This window comes from Cynocephalus volans, chromosome 7 (assembly GCF_027409185.1).
Source record: "Cynocephalus volans isolate mCynVol1 chromosome 7, mCynVol1.pri, whole genome shotgun sequence".
Taxonomy (NCBI): domain Eukaryota; kingdom Metazoa; phylum Chordata; class Mammalia; order Dermoptera; family Cynocephalidae; genus Cynocephalus; species Cynocephalus volans.
Window position 1 is genome coordinate 158,771,401 of NC_084466.1, and position 17,500 is coordinate 158,788,900.

General features: G+C 49.2%; 1 protein-coding gene across 14 annotated transcripts in view; it reads right to left on the reverse strand.

The window, feature by feature from the left end:
- Positions 1-17,500, reverse strand: part of EBF3 (EBF transcription factor 3) — a 118,430-nt gene that overhangs the window by 9,937 nt on the left and 90,993 nt on the right. For all 14 annotated transcript variants that reach the window (XM_063101972.1, XM_063101968.1, XM_063101966.1 and 11 more), the window contains one exon: positions 314-402. In XM_063101972.1, coding sequence (XP_062958042.1) covers positions 314-402 — 89 coding nt within the window. The remainder of the gene's footprint in view (positions 1-313; positions 403-17,500) is intronic.

The window sequence follows — 17,500 nt, forward strand, 5'->3', positions numbered from 1 at the left end:
GAAGTTTACGTCCCCCTCACAGAATCCAAAATATTTGTTATCAGAAAAGCTGTTCTTTTCCTTCCTTTAAAAAGATGGTTCCTCAGGGATGAAATGGAAAACTGGAGACCGCCTACCCCTTCTCCCACCCTGCGCCCACCTCTGAAGCAGGCCAGGTGCAGACGGGCAGCTCCCACACCTGTGGGCCTCGCCGCGAATGCAGGGCTTGGGGCGTCTGGAATTCCCCCTTCTCAGAGCACCTGCAACCCCCAAATCAAAACCAGCCTGGTGGTGGCCCCACCATGAGTAGGACACCACTTGCTCTTTTACTAACCTTGGGTAACCTTTCAGGATCACCCGGATGTCTTGGGATCACTTTCTGCAACCTCTGAAAGCCGTAATCTATGGTTGGTTCATTAAGGGCTGCAACAGGACACAGAAATGTAGATCAGGTTAATTACTTTTATGTCATCCATTACTTGTTTATCGCACGTTTACAAATAAATGCATAGTTCTTCTCTGACGTTAAGGCAAGCACCCCTGCACACTAGCTCTGTCTTAAGGAATAGACTTCCCCTTTCCTTTTGCACATGAAAACAGTGATGGTGTCTAATCTATAATTAGACTGGAAGAAAGTCAAAGGTGACTCAATCTATTGTAAAAATGGTAGTGCAGTCGCAAAGTTACAGGTCTTGGGGCCATCTATAGCAATCACCACCGTCATGATGTGATGTCTGCATCACACGGTGCCTTCCACACCGCCCAGGGATTTATGGGAAACTGGCAATTATGACATATGTCCAGCTATTGCTAGCCTCAGATTTATCCCTGTGGTCCCTTTTTGTCTAGCATATTGCCTGAGCACAAACCAGGCAGGAGGAGCACTTATTCTTGCAAAGCTTTAATAATCTGTGAATGGCTGACTACAAACTGATGTAAAGCACTATCATTCTACAGCTGCAATCCACCAGCCTCACGAAATTGCCGGCCACAAATAGTAATTAATCTTTTTATCCCTCAAATTGTAATTTTGACTATGAACTGTGCACGGCCATAAATCAGCAGCACATGCGCTGTGTACAGTACATGAATCACGGCCGGGACTCCATCCGACTGCACACACTGTGTTTAACAAGCTTTATAAGGAGCCATCGGGCTTTATTATGGCTCTGCCTGACTCCAACAAAAACTCAGCCCGGAGGCCCAGGGACGCGAGTTAAGATGAAAATACTTATCAGAGCACATTACTTCTTGATGTAGATATCGTTTTCCGTGGAGTAACTCCACGGTGCAAGGCGCGACATAAATCAGGGGGTTTTCGGAGACTAATAAGACCTGCCGCCATCTATTCATTACTCCGCCCGCAATTTGGGCCATCACTCATTAGTAATTTGATGATGAACACCACCCAACTCAGCAGTTCTGCAGAGCGCTGGGAACACAAAGGCTACGACTTCCTAGGAGGAAGGTTAGGGGCTGCCTTTGAAAGTGCTCTCCAGCATGACTGGCCACTGTTATCCTCAAGTGCCTGGGCTGCTGGCGCATCTCGTAAGCAGCTCAGGACGCCTCACACGCACACTCGACCACACGCGGGAAAGTTGAGGACCACAATATGATCTGACATTCCATCATACAACCCGGAGACAAAGGTCCGCACAGGAATGTGAAGTAAGACATTTTCTTGTTAATAAAGCATTGATCCGATGTATTGATTTTACATGACATGGCTTTTGCTGGGATTTTGCCTTCTTTTTTCTTTGCAAATAGTAAAGCTCTTCAAAATGTCTCGGTGTGTGTGACATGGCAAAATTTCTAACTCTCTGTGATGTAAATTCTATATGTGTAAAACCACTTCATAATCAGACCATTAATCATCGGAAGCTGTCAGCATTGACTTGGGGGACAATTTGTCATGTCTCTGCCTGGGCCCGGGCAAGGGTGTCAGGCAAAAGCGCGGTTGGGGTGGCTGGGTGGCTGCTTCTGCCTCACCAAGCGACTTGGTCCAAAGAGGCTGAGATAAAGTATTACACGTCTTGATCAGGGAACAAAAAAGGTGGCCCCTGTGCATTTCGAACACGTCAGGTCGCCCCTCTCTCCCAGCTAATCACCATGACGGTTTGACTTAATGAATCGGCCTGATGAAAGGTGATCAGAAGAGATAGATGGGCGGCCGTTATTGATTTCATGCAAATGCCCCTGCCAGGTGACAGGCGCTTTAATGCAAGCTTTCAGAAGCTTTATGACTTGTAATAACCATACACTCTCGTTCTGGGAGAGACATTTTCCAGTGTTTCAGTTGAACTGATATTCTTCTTCTAGGACCCAAAATATTTTAAAGCAGTCTAAATACCAGAGCACCTTTTACCTCCGGATTTGACCCAAAGAGCATTTACTGAAGTCTTGAGTGCACTGCCAAGAATCAGCACGGCATTCCATTGGAAGCTCGGATATGACACGTAACTGTGCCACTGGAGGTCCCCGCTGGGCTGGACGTGCGCTGCAGCAAGGGGGCCGGGGCCATGGTTCCAGTGTTACGTCCCATCCAGGGGCTCGGAAGCCCAATAAGTTTATGTGTGAGAATTAAACCGTCCTTTCTTTAAATCATGGGAGAAGTGTCCCATGTTCACGGTTCTGGGAGATTTCTGATCGCTGGGGGTAGGGTTATCCAATTTGCCTCCATGCCCCCAAGAGCAGCTGCCATCTGCCGAGCTGACTGGCTCCTACAAGGCCCGGACCACGGGTGGCCCACCTGGCCCACTGTCCTGTGAGTGCCGAACCACCCACGACCCATCCCCACCCTGAGCCTGGACAAGTGAGGCATCACCAAGGCCTCACTAGCAAATTCTGCAACCAGAGGAGAAGCATTCAGGACCTTCACAGACATCTACTAAACCCTTGGCGTGTCGAGTTTACAGGCGGGAGCCCAGCTGGGCCAGGGCAAGGCGCTGGCACGTCCAGTCACAGAGCCCCGCGAGCCAGGCCAATCAATACCACTTTCCTGTTTTAGAACTGGGTAATTATGAGGGGGAGAGATTGCCTGACCTTTCACCTGCACTGCATTACTTTGCTGATATTAAGATAAATTGCCTGATTTTGGGTAAACATATGCTGCAATTCAAACTGTCAGCACTGGTTTGCTCACGGATAATTTGTATTGATCTCCCGGCTTCTTCCCAATTTTGCTTACTGACCTCGTGGATAATTAGAGAAGGAGCCTTGGGTGAGCTCAAGTCAGGGATGAGGGAGAAATATGAAGAAGAATAAAGCAAATTTGTTTTATGTTAATATTTGTCGGTCCTCCCCCACCCCTCACATCTGTCAGCATCAGGAGAGCCGTAAATTAATGTACTTGGTTCCCGAGCAATTTATTCCAAGGAATTATTTAGCAGCATGCTTAGTCTCCGAACATGTGTCACTGGGTTAAATTAATTTAAACTCAGCCTTAAACACAACAAAAACAAATGTTATTTTCTGCTGAAGGGGAAGAAAGCAATACATTTCTCAAAATGTATTGTGAGCTTCCAACTTTCTGCATGGATTTCCATGGATCTGCATCTGAGAGGATGAGTTTTATAATAAATCCCCCCAGAAGTAATTAGCGCCCATTATTTGTCCTGAATTCAAATTTTGCTGAGATGGCTCCTGCGTCTAAGAGATGAATGTATGTGCGAAATTATATCGTTTAAGATATGTCAGATTACAAGACTGTTGTATCAAAAGTCATAAAACAAATCTCCCCTGTGAAATATCTCTGTATTAACCATGCCATGAGATGTGAACATTCCTCATTTAGTGGAGGGCCTTTTATCTGTTTCAAATACATTATTCGTCCTTTTAGAGATAAACTGTATTAATATCCATTTGAGTAGGCTACCGCGGCCTAATGCATAGTAATTTTTGTTGGAGAGCTTTTATTTTAGAATAAGAAAATTACACAGCAATAAAACCTGAATGAATCAGAAGCTGGAATAGCCGGGAATCACATTCCATGCCAAATGAGGCAGGCAGTCAGGCAGCCTGGGAAAGGCCAGATATCCGGCTATCACATGCAGGCCAGCATCCAGCGCAGGTCATACAAATAGGGCCTGACACGACCACATAGACTCAGTGATTCCTACACGCCAGAATAGCCTACAGCTCGGGAAGGATACATATTTAAATACATTTGAGTGTACTAGAGTTAATCTTGTTACTTTACATGCATTAAAGTCATAACAGAAGAAGCATTCTAAATATTTAAGTCATGCCCATGTACTGGGGGATTAATCATACCGCAATTGATAAAATTTTAACGGTCTGTGATGTCAGTTCAAGTTGGGATTGCCAGAGCTAATGTGGCAGCCGAAAATGGCATCAGGCTTTGAGCTGCAGCTGCGGCCAGAGCAGCTCCAATCGGCCTGCAGCAATTAGAAACGTACCAATGGGCAGGAGTCAGTGGAATTTTCTTTCTTGTGACATACAGAGTTGTAGTTTTCATTTTGATGGCTTAACCTTCAATGTCAGCCAGGCCTGCCCTGAGTTCTGTGTTGATTTCTAATACCCCAAAATGCATATGGTTATTTTATTAGACTTGAATAGCAAGTCCATCGATATATAAACCTCATGCAGTTAAACAGGGGGACATGTGCAGTACCTCCAGGTTGACAAAACAGAAGAAAATTCAAATTGGAAAATAGATATGTCTAGAGCCAGTGAGTGTTTCCTATAAAGAGCAACTCCCTCGGAAAGAAGATAGCCAAGCCAACTGTCTTAAATCCAGTTCATTCACCTGACGTTTATTAAGTAGCTACTACATGCCTGGGGCTCAGCTGTGGGTACTCGCCCCCAAGGGCATCTGTGAGCAGGTTGCTGCTGCTGCTGCAGTGGGGGCCAGCCCAGGGCACTCGGGTCCCCCCAGGCCTGGAGGCTCCCTGCCTGCAAACAGGGTCTGAGCTGCAGTAGGAAGGAGGGGGCCACGGTGGCAGAGCTTCACTGTGGTGGCAGCCTCCCGACCACCCCTGCCAGGGGGACCTGGAGACCAGCCCAGCCTCAGAGCAGTGTGCGTGCCTTTAAGTGCTCCTGGAGTAATTGGTCTTCCAGCCACAGTTGTGTTTTTAAAATAGTGTCATTAAACACACAAGGGGGAGACTCACAGGTAGGAAATGAGCTGCTTTTAGCATCGCCTCTCCATTGTTTAAGCCGAAGCCCAGTGAGCAAGGAGAGATACAAGAAGTTTTTGGTTTAGCACAAATGTTCCTTCTGCCTGAAAAACCTGACTACAACAATAAAAACAGGAAGACATTCATTTGCTTCATTCCAGCTGCTGGTTGCAGCTATTAAATGAGTTCCAGTTTCATTTCAATAATGATCATCTTCCTGTAAGTTCCCAATCATGCATTTGTCATAATGCAGTAATTTTCTAGCTACAAACAGATCCTCATAATGAGGCAGTTTTTCACATTAGCAACATAACTACATAATAAGAACATCTGCAGTTCCTTTTCCGAGGGACAGGAACGCGCTTCAATTAAGGCAATGGGGATTGTTAAGTAAGATACAGTATATTTTACTAACAGGGATACCCAGACCCTGCCCCAACAGACTGCAAGCCGCCAGTGTGCCTGAATGAACACAGGTTGTAATGTGTAAAAATTAAATAAAGTAAAATTAAATTGCTCAATACAAAGACATTCCTCTAGAGGGTGTTAGTGATTTCAGTGACAAAGTGCTATTTGCTGACAAGTAGTTTACACATTAACCAGCTGAATCCAAGGGGAAAAATGCCAATAGCAATTATATCACCTTGAGGTTATTAAATGTCCCACTGATAAGTAACTAGGTGAACTTGACCAGGTGATAAAGACTGCTGTGAGCAAATGATTGCGCGGTGAAGAATGTTTCTCTGTCCTGCTGTTTCTCCAGATAGCTTTTCTTTCAAAAATGACTGTATAAAAAGTTGCATTAAAAATGTGTGGCCACAGACACAAAATTGATATTTAGCTCCCCCTTGAATACCTTGCCCCCACCGCAGCACCTTCATCATTCCACCTCAAAAACATTACACAAAGTCTGCAAATGCCTGTTTTTTCTCCCTTTTTTAGGCTTTAAAATGATGCTAAGTTCTCTACTTTATCATCAACTGTCTCCTCCAAGTGCATTTCATCTATAAGAAATTCAGATGCTCGGGAAATTAAAATTTCAAAGATCTGCTGCAAAAAAAATCAATGGGGCGAGATCAATGCTCATAGAAATTTCATGAACTTTGAACTGATCTGGGCATGATGATGAGAGGTGGCTGGAGTTCCAGGCGGGTGACGGCTCCTCGCGCGGATGAAAAGCGGCCGGGGCCGCCGAGAGGAGGGCTACGTTTTAGATGGGCTTTTGCTTTCATATTTTGTCCGACAAAAAAATTAATTTTTAGTCTATTTCAGTAACAAGCAAAAATAGAAGGAAAAAAAAATCTGCCTTCTCCATATGACATGTAATACCCCCGCTTCTTAAGAGCGCCTAATGCTCTGCACATTAACGCGGCCATGAAATGAAATCGGTTCCCTTGCAGCCGATTGCAGGTGCAAATTAATATTGTAAAATGAAGATCAATACATGGACAGGGCCAAATCAATAGTGGCTAAATTATTGCTGCATTTTCCTCCTCATTCAAGATGAGTTGTGTTTTCCTCTCAAAGTCAATACTTTGCAGCTTTTCTCATTAATTTCTCAATAAATTTGGCAATGAATTTCAATCACAGAACTCGGCAGGGTGAGCCAGGCCACGTTGTGTGTGCATGGGAAACACAAAGGCCACGCGGCCCCTGCAGCACTCATGGGGCGCTGGCCTGCAGGGCCGGCCTGGCCAGGGGACACATGGGAAGATGTAAGGTCACTCTTCTCTGCACCAAAAGGCTAACCCTAGCTCTGCCCCCATAGAATGGCTGTGGCTTAGCTAGCAGCCTGGCTGCGCCCACCCGTGGGGCCCCCGCTCCAGCAGGGGCAGCTCAGACCCGCCTGGGGTCAGCCTCGGTTTCACCCCAGCAACTCTGGAATTCTCTCCAACCCACTAACTGCAGGGTGTTTTCTGCCAACACGCCTCCTCAGGACGGGAAAAGCGCCACACTTGACTTCTAATTGGAACCGGGAGCCGCCTCCTTCGCATGGAGAATGCTGTTCTGGTATTCACAGAGACAGCCCAAGCGGGCCTCGAGCACAGGGACCGGCTTCCATTCACCACCGCCTGGCAGCGGATGGCGGCATTGTGATGTGACACCAAATGCAGAAAAGGGGACAGCTCATCTTCCTTGTTACCAAAATAATACCCTTGCTGACAACCATTGGATTGCATTCAAACAATTCTGTTTACATACCTCCAAGAATGCACTGGATTACGGCTTTTATAGTCGTGTCGAAACTACACCTACCAGGCCCAGCCCAGAGCAGAGAAAGACGAAGGCACGTGGCGGCCTCAAAGACTCGCACTTCTCCAGGGCTGCCTGCCTCCAGAATGGGGACCCAGGGACAGACACGCGCCATGGCAGAGGCTCTGAGGTCACTATGGCCCTGGCCATCCCCCACCCCTTGCACCACCCACAAAGGCCGCTCTAAGATCTCAGTCTCTCTAAGTATGGAGGAGTCTGTGAACAGAAGGGAAAGAGATGCCAGCAGGTAAACATGATGCCTGAGGCTGCCATTTTCTTTAAAAAAGAAAATTCAAGTGTCCCTGTGTTTTCAACTGTCTTAGAGCCTTTGGGAGAGGAGGTCTTAAAAACCAAGTGGGAAACAATGCTTTGTGGAGAAACATCCGGGCAATGGATTTGCACACTTTAAACCAGTGGAAAATCTCCGTGCAGAGGTGAACTGAGAAATAAGCTCTCAAAGCTCAGACCCCTCCCAAGGCTGGAGGTGTCCCTGCCAGGGCTGAGGACAAAAGGGAGCCCCCTTTCATGCTCCCCTGGGAGCACCTGCCCACCTGCTCCATCGACCCATTTGCCTGTTCAGGTGTCTGCCCTCCTCCTGGAAGGTCACCTGCTATGCACCTGCCCTTCAGAGCAGTGCAAACAGTAGGTGCTCAGAAGTGCTGAGTATCAACTGCCTGGCCTCCTGAAGATACCAAGCCAACACAGAAGGTACCTCAACATTTTCAATTTTGAGAAGCCAAAGGCAACCTAATGCCTATCACGTCCACACAAAAGCTCACCGATGTTCACAGCAGTAGTTTTCATAATATCTGAACATCCATCAGTGGGTGGAAGGATAAAGGAGAGTGGTACGTCCATACAGTGGAATAGTATTCAGACATAAAAAGGGAGAAGGCCCTGGCATGTGCTATGACATGGGCGAAACTTCAAAACGCTTCTGCTAAGCAGAGAAGCCAGACATGAAGAACCATATGTTGCATGACTCCATGTATGTGAACCATCCGGAACAGGCAAATCCATGGATGCAGGAAGGAGATTAGTGGCTGCCGGGGGCCGGGGGGATGGGAACGGGCAAGGGGAGCGGGGGTGACGGCTAATGGACGCAGGGTTTCTTTCTGTGTGACAACGTCCTTGGACAGACTGAAGGCTGCACAACTTTGTGCATGTACTAAAAACCACTTAAGGTCCACTTTGGGTGAGTTTTATGGCATGTGAATGACATCTGAATAAAAAGCAAATGTTTTAAGTGAAAGAAGTGTTTCTAATCAGAATATATGTGCCAGCTGTACCTACACTGAGGGAAACACCTTCCAGAGTCTGAATGTTGTTTAGTGATAAATGAGCTTCCAGCACTTGTGAGAAAGCACAGAGCCACCACGCTGGCTGCACACCACACAACCCGCTGAGGGGGAAGGGACAGCAGGGGACACAGCCCCACTTAGGTAGTATGACTTGCTTTCCCAACATTATTGTCCTCTTTAATCTCCATGGAGGCATTTTTAACCCTGGTTTTTCAGGCTGAATACAGAAGAAATAGAACATTCTAAGGCAGAGCCTTCAAAGACATTGCCAAGAATAACATAAATACCAGAATCCCCCAAAGCACAGTCTTTGAACCCAGGGTGTAGGATTGTGTGTCTCCCACAAAAGTAGCCCTATTCACCCAAGGCCCCAAACCCCAAGCTGTATTGGGACCAGACAGCCACCATGTGCTCACACCTGGCAGCCCTACCACCAGCCCTGACCTCACCGTCTGCCTGGAACTCCCAGCCCCTGCTGCCCAACGCCCAGGGCTGCGCCCCCACAGCCACTGCATGCCACCTGCCCGGGGCTTCTCCTCCTGTGAGTCCCACGGCTCCTCAACTCCTCCTCTTCTCATGGGACTTGGCACCTTTTCATTATGACTATTTTACTAACTTCTTTTCTATATCCTGTCTTGTTCCCACGAGACTTGAGCGGGATTATACATATGGCGTCTGCATCTGACACGTGCCTGGCGCTGTCCAGACACCATGCAGGGGGGCTGCCATGATGAAGAGAGGTGCTTCCCTTGGTATGGAGCCCCCCAGATCCCAGTGATGAGTGCCTGCAAGTCCCTGATGGATTCCCTGCCTCTCTGAATCACCTGCAGTGCCCGGCTGAGTACCTGACCCAGTTGGGCATCAGGCAAACACTGGACGCTGGGAACCATGGGCAAATTCCAAACCGGGCTGATGGTGGGCTTCAGCATCCCAGTGCATCTTTCAGATGAGACGCTGTGCTCATCTTAAGGAGCATGCCCATTGGTTGGTGTTTGCCAAGCACACAGGAAGGAGTAGCCCAGGTGGCCGTGGAATCCAGGGTAGTGAGGAAAAGGAGAGTGCAACCCACTGGTGGGTGCAGGGCTCTGCATGCAGCAGGCCTCCACCAGCATGGGGCCATGGCAGGCAAGCAGAGCCTGGCGCCCATCCCTGGGACTGCAAGTATAGAATGTCAGTGCGTGAGCTCCCCGCGGGCAGGGCCAGGCCACAGCACAGTCCCAGCACCTGCACAGTGTCCAGCAGTGACACATCTGTCTCACTCTCCTGGTAGTCAACCTAAGCTAACTTTTAGAACAATAACCATTTTCACCTGTGACAAGCACACAGGGAAACTGACAGTCTTTAGTTTGGGATAGGCCACACATGCCTGGTGCCAACAGGCCTAAAGTTTACATGGGATGTTTCTGTGCTGGGAATAGGTTCATCAGAAAAAGCCCTGAGTTGGTCTTCTAAACTAGGGATACAGGCAGCTGCTCTTGCTCGAGCATGTGACTGATCACCAGCCTTGGGCACCCCGATTCAGTGTGTGGCGAGGAGTGTGTGCCACAGACACCGAGACAAGAGGGGCAGAGGGGAGATTCTGGGCGGGGCCTTGTCCTGGGAAGATAAAAGGGGTCAAAAGATAGAGAAAGAATCTAGCAGAATCCCCCCAACCCAACAACCTAGATTTCCTGACTTTAGCTTCCCCAGTGGTCACTGGAAGCCTGGAGAGGAAGGGGACCAGGCCCTGGGAAGGCTCAGGGAGGATGTCTCCTGAGGGCCAGGAGAGGGTGGGGTCTAGAGGAGAAAGGAAGGAACAATGACCCAGGCCATGCTGAATCTTTAGGAAACTTTCCTGCAAAGACAACTTGCACTGATGTTTCCCAAAATCTGCAGTGGCCTCGTGCCTCAGTGGGAGTGTCTGTATTGAAAATCTAACATGCTCTGCCACGAGGCTTCCAGACTCGTGCGCCATTCCACATGCACTCAGGTCCCTCATGAAACTGAGACAGTGCACAGGCTCATTAAGAGCAGTTGCAAACATCTACATTTTTTCCTTTCAGTGCAGCAAATGGCACACATTGCAAGCCAACGGCCTTCCTTGTGGCAGTGTGCCGTGCAAACGACTTGCTGAAGAGAAAGTCAGATCTTACTCGTTTTGCATTTTCCACAGCAAATGTAAAAGGCCCAATGGATACGAATGATACGTTTGTCAGAGCAACTTCTTTCTCAGGCCATGCCTTTGTGATCCAAGCCTCAGCCTAGAGCACATGCACACGGCCGGGCCTAGAGACCTTCTGAAAATGAAGGCGTCGGGCGAAAGCGTGGACAGGCCTCGACCCCAGTGGCCCGCACCCAGCAGGCGAGCACCCAGGCACAATGCGTGCCATCCATTTCCAGACTTGGGCTGTCCGCACTGTGCCCTCTGTCCAGCCAAGCGGATTTGGTAGGAGGACGCTGGTGGCACCAGTGACTTCTAAGCCAGAAAGAAAAGGAGCAGCAATGCTTGGTTCTGGCTCCTGCTCTTCCAGGACCACAGAGTGATCCGTCCTGTCTCCTCTTTGGTGTTAGAACCACACACCTCCACTGAAGCTTCTTGACCAAAATGTTTGTCTTGAGGCTTCCCTTGGTCTCCAGAGCTTAACCCAGGGGGATTTTAGCCAGAGTGACTTGTGTCATCTTAGCCTTATACCTCGTGATCCCTGCTTTATCCTGCACACAGTTGACCACATCCACTTCTTTTGCCTTTAAATGGGCATGTGCTCATTTCCCCCTCAGTCCCACACCTTGTCCCGTAACCCTCCCGAGGTGTCGTCAGAGGTGCATCCTTACTCCTCAGAAACTTAACATGAAAATCTCCGACATGACCCTCTCTCATGGATCCCATGGCTCTCCATGACTCTCCTCCCCATGGCCCTCCGGAGGTGCACCACAGTGATGGGTGGGGAAGCGGGACCAGGGGACCCTGCCTCTGTAGGGACTTGGGGGGAGAGGTCACACCTGCTCCCACCGTCCACATCCCAACAATCACTAGGTGAAACCCGCATGACCCTTTTGTCCTTTGGGGAAGATGAATGGCCGTCTCCTCTCTGCTCCATTTTGTCAGGTTTGGCACTGAAGAGTCAATACCTTCACCTTGACACGGAAACTTTGTGATTTATCAGTTCGTTTCTCCTCCAGGGTTAGCATGGCCCCGACAAGAGCAGCCAATCGGGGTGCAGGGAGCAGACTCGGTCACAGCCACTTGGAAAACAACCAAAGCCCCTCCGATGACAGACAAATGTGTCTTGTTAGCAACAGCCCAAAACCGCTTGACTTGTACTAATAACAAAAAGGCCATGCTGGTCACCGTGGGTCTAAAGACGAAGCACCCTGTCACCAGCCTGGTTGGGAAATTAGCAAATAATGTTCTTTTCCTTGATAAATGGGTGACAGCTCCCTCTCACCAATCATTTTTAACATTTTGATGCATGCCTATGATCCCACTGGAGGAGCAGAAAAGTTTACTGGCCCTCAATTTTCAGATGATGAATGGAACTCTCTAAATGTGCGATTTCTGTATGAGGTATAGTTCATTTTAAGCAATTCTAGTAAATGGTGTCACTGATTAGGACAAATAGTCTACTTGCGCAACAGCACAAACGGTGTGTCTCATTCTCCTGGCCTCCTTCGAGATGGGAAAGAGAGGGGACAGCAGTGACCCTGGGAGCCCTCACAGCAACGCTCTTTACAGGGATACGTTATCGAGTCTCCCTTCCAGCGCCCACTGACATGCTGGCGGACTAACTGATGGCTGTTTGGTTTAACGCTGTGCCGCAGTGGGGGGAGGACACCAGGTGGGCACCCTGCCTCCCCTCTATTGTGGCTCTGCCTTTATAAGGGACCCCAGGGACCCCTGCAAATGACCCCAATGATGGCAGGTGGTCTCTACTCCCAGGTGAAGGGGGCTGAGGCAGGGACACATGCCACCTGTCAATGCAAAAAATTCACCCTTTTCCACATAAACAAATGACAAAAGAAAGGTGGTGTCAGGTTGGGAGGAGAAACAGTACCGTTTGGTTCATGCATTATCCAGATAATCATCCCAATTCCGGGCAGGTCTAGAGACGGCCTGAGCTGAAAACACAGGCCCCAGGCTGTTCTCTGATATAATTAACTTGATATAAAGGCAAAGGTGTCTAAAGGTGTCTAACCTCTGGGGCTGTCACTGGGGAGGATGACGGGAAACAGACCTCCACCAACTGGTGAGTTTGCAGCGGCACAACCAGTGTGGCCACAGGAGTGCCCCCTGCAGACAGGAAGGGACGGTCAGCAGCTGGGCCTCTGGGCCTCACTGGCAGGACAGGGGAGGAGTCACTGGCTGAACTGTGCTGAAGCTTCCCTGAGCGCTGGGACCCAGGATGCAAGCGTGGGATTCCCACCATGTCCACCTTTGTGGCTGAAAATTTATAACTGAGATAATCAGGTGGGTTACAGTTAAGGAAGGTGCTCGCGTTTATTTTAGCAGAGTGAAAATAGTATGATTTGTGAGCGGCAATTAAGAATCATTTGCTCTGTGGCTACAAGTCATTTGTTTGAGGAGCACTGGCCTGGGAGACAGCTCGCTGGTGCTGGCTGGGGTCGCAAAGGGCACTGTTGACCACAGTGTTGACAGAACCACGTCTGAACGCACACAAGAGATCGTGAACATGCTCCAGAAACATGCGTGCTTTCACGGGGGAGCAAAGAGCAGGTTGAGTGGTGGAAACCCACCAGAAGACGGGGTGGGATGCCGTCACCCCGTGGGTGCCAGAACAGCAGTGGGAGGACAGAGCCATCACCCCCTTGCATATTGCTAGTTTTAAGGCACCATCTTTTTTAAAAAAAAAGAAAAAGGAAAACATAAATACTATATCAGAAAGAACACAAACTGTTAGCAATTACTGGTTGAGTAATGATTTCACAAGGCTGAAATTGAACGCACGTCTGTGTGCAGAAAATAATCATTTTCATGTTCCCATCTAGTAGATGCATTGCAGACCTGGGGCCGGTCCAGGTACTGGGCGGTCAAGCGCTCCGTGTCCACCTTGGCTGCGCTTACTCTCGACTGCCAATGTCTTGCTTAGTCTCTGGTTTCAGTCTGTCGCAGATGACACGTTGACTCCCAGTAATTTGTGATAATTTCTTTAATGGGGCAAAAGAAATCTCTAAAATGAGGGTGGGTCAGCCCAACCTTCAGTTAGGAGAGGTCACCAGGGAACCTCCCCTCCCCCCAAGGGCATCACTGTGGCTCTGAAAGCTGTGCTTGAAGCTGTGCCGCCACCAGCCAGCCTCGGTGCTGAGGTCTAACAGGAAACCATTCTGCCACATGGACATTTTAAGAAAACAGTAACACACACATTGGTGCCATAACGCTTCACCCTTGAAAACACGTCTGTAAAAGCAGTTTTTGTGATAACATAATTTCAATCAGAAGCATACACATTCCAACCTGTGTTAATCAAATAACACCGTAATGCTTATATTCTAATTAAAAAATAATTCCTTTCATTACTCTTAACAATGTGATGTGTTTCTACTGGTGAAATTATGAGTGTGAAGCTGCTCGGTTTGCCTGTGTCGTGAGTTTCTCAGGTAGGCTATGCCGGGACGACTTTAATTATTATTAAACAAGCCAACGGTACACTAGCAGACAAATATTAAAACAAGCACTGCACTCAGTTATTAATTTGCGCTACTCACTTTTAAATGTGGCAAATATCTCATTAATTTAATTTTGGGTGCCCACCAGTTTATATAGCATTTTACAGTCTAGAAGGCAATTTACTATTAACTGGCAATTACATACCGAGCGATTGTTAATTCTGCTCCTAAGTGCTAGCCGCCTGAAAATTGTTCTCTCTCTCTCATTTTTGACCTTCTTACAACAGGGGTGAGGCGCACCGGGAATACAAAGAACTAGTACGGAAGCGCCGGACATGTCATTTGTGACTCATTCTTTTAATTCACCGTGCTAATCAACTGAACTGCCACAGCCTCCCAAGGTAATTGTGTCTTTACAGTAGTTGAAAGCAGCAGGCACAGGGCTGGCTGGACGGGGCCTGGCCTGCGTCCCCTTCCCGGGCAGGGAGCAGCAGAGAGCGTCCACTGTGGCTTGACTAATAAGGTCTGGTTCTGAAAACTCTGGTGTTTCTCAGATCACTGTAAACAGATCACTTAGGCCCTTGGCAAAGTCGCTCCCAGCCTCTGGCAGGCAGTCCCCTCCTCTGAGCCCAGGTTCATTATCCTGAGGCCGGGCTGCCCCACGGCTGGCCTCACGCAGGGAAGGTTAAATGTGAGGGTGTCCCGGCAGCCTCCGGGGCTGGGGGACACTGATGGGAACCAGACGCCTGGGGACGGTGCCTACCGGGATGTGCAGTGGGGCTGGCTCAGTTTTCAGCGGGGAGTGCAATTCCCGGTGATTACCTCATTGTCTCCATCAATTTCAGGGCAATGCAAATCAGACAGAAGCTTCCAGGTCAGACAGGTTGCGACCTCACCTTTCCTCTGCTCCCTGAGACTATGGAGCCCCTATCCCTTACACGACGTTTGAAATGTATATTCCTACTAATGACGGGGTGTGGGGGAGGCGATACATTAACCTCCAGCAAGGAAGGGCTGAGATTGCTGAATAGCCTCATTGAAAATGCCCTTTTGGGGTAGAACTTCTCCATGGCAGCCAGGCCCTTGAACACGTGGCCTGAGAAGCCCAGTCAGCCCCAGAGCAGGCATGACGTACCCTGTGGGAATGGAAGATGCGCATTTGGACAGGCCGGTGGTCGCTGGAACTAAGTTGGAATATGCTGCTTCCCTCAGGGAGAGGAGATGGGACACCCCAGACACCTGGAGAGGACACCTCTGGCCAAGGAGGGCATCGTACCTGGCCGGAGAATAACGGGCTCCAGAGAGTCCCCCCTCCCACCGACTCTGGAGAGCAAGGCAGCTGGGAATTGGGTCACCAGCCCTATAGACCTCTGCCACATGACACCTGCCAGCCGGTGACATGTGGCTCCTCCCACCCCAGCTTGGTTTTCCTACACATTTGTTTACAAATGCTTGGCCCAGGGCCTTTCTCTGCAGCATTGGGACAGAATCCTCAGCAGACAACAGGCAAAGTAGGGAAGGAAGGACACTGGACCTTTCTGCTATCAAATTTCTTCTCAAAAAAAAAAAAAAAAAAGTCCCCACTCCTAGTGAGAGCTGTGCAGATTTCCCCACCAAAAATCTCATGTATGCTAAGATTCTGGACTTGCGAAAGGATCCACTGCAGGCATCCACTAAAGAATTCAAGCCCAATGGTCAGGGAGTCTCATGTGCAAACAAGTGATGTTATGCATCCACTTTTGTGCACAACCAGTCAGTCTTGCCACACATAGACACATGCTCACTTAGTGCCAGAACCAAAACAGGACTACGTGGCAGACACGTGACCCTCTGCACAGGATGCCCAACTGTGATGTGCAGTATGTGGCCTACAAGTGGAGAATAAAAGTCTCACCTCTAAGGAGCTCAGACTTGCATAGGATTCCCAAGGACCCCAGTGACTTTCTGCAGGACGTACCATTTACTGAGTGCCTGCCACGTGTCAGACTCTGGAGGTAAGTTATCCCTGGATCCTCACCAAGACCCTACTGGGTAGGGTGGAGGAGAAATTAGGGCTCAGAGGAGTCAGGAAGCACGTGCTCAGGTCCTATGGCCACACCCGGCAGGGTAGTGTGGGTCTGGCTGCAAACCCTGGGTCTGCAGGGGCCCACTGCCCGCACAGCCTAAAGCTCTTGGGCCTCAGAAGCATCCAGAGTCTTAGGGACTCAGAGGCATGGGGGTCCATGCCAACAGTGAAGAGCAGGCACGTGTTGACTATGCACAGTTGCGGCTCACACCTGAAAATGGCCCTACAGCCAAGGGGCAGGCAGCCCACCAGCCCGAAGCGGGATCCTGACTTCCCTCCCAGGGACTGCTACCGACAGCAGCTGTCCTTTTCTGCACAGCAAAAGAACTTATTTGTTGAAGTATATATAAGTGTTTAAAAGATGCCCTGATTTTTATAACCCCATTTTGACATGTCTATTTTTTAATACAGTGGGGACCTCTGGTGTATTAAAAAATAAAGACTGGGGGCATCCAGGCCCCAGAAGTGGCTGGGGGACGTGAAGCCCCATAAACTTTAACCATGCCCATGTCCACTGTGGTCCTTTAGCAGTTCTGGGCTCTTGGTCCCTCCTGAGCTGGTCCCATGGGAGAAAGTGGCCCCTAGTGTGGGGCAGGTACAGCCTCTCCCACCTTGACCACATCGAGGATTGTTGGGCTGTCATGGAGCCGAATGCCACTGGGGACAGCAGCCTTGGCTGTCTGGGAGGACCCAATCCAGGCACCTCTTGGGGTAACGGGGCCTACTGGAGAGTAGGCAGAAGTGGAATCCACATTTTACCTCTTGGGCTCATTCAGTCCTCGCTGGAAAGAAAAAGGTTGAGGAATTTCTGCTCCCTCTTCTAACCTCAAAGTGGAAGGGACCTCAGCATCCTCACATCACCTGCTTGCTGGACAGGCGAGAGGACCACGCCCCAGTGGGAGCACAGACCAGCTCCAGCACATCCTCAGGTGGCGACACAGCAGGAGTCGCAGCCCAATGTCCCCAACTTGGGCTCCTTCTGGGGACCTCGCAGCTGCCCCTGGACACCGGTCGTGTTGCCCACTCATTGCACAAGCACATCGAGGCCACCAACACTCAACAGCACTTGCTCCTACCCTTCACTGGGTTTCGGCAGGTGCTGTCCATTGTTAAAATCATTTCTCAAATATTACAGCTTTTGGATTTGGCTAGGATTAGAAATC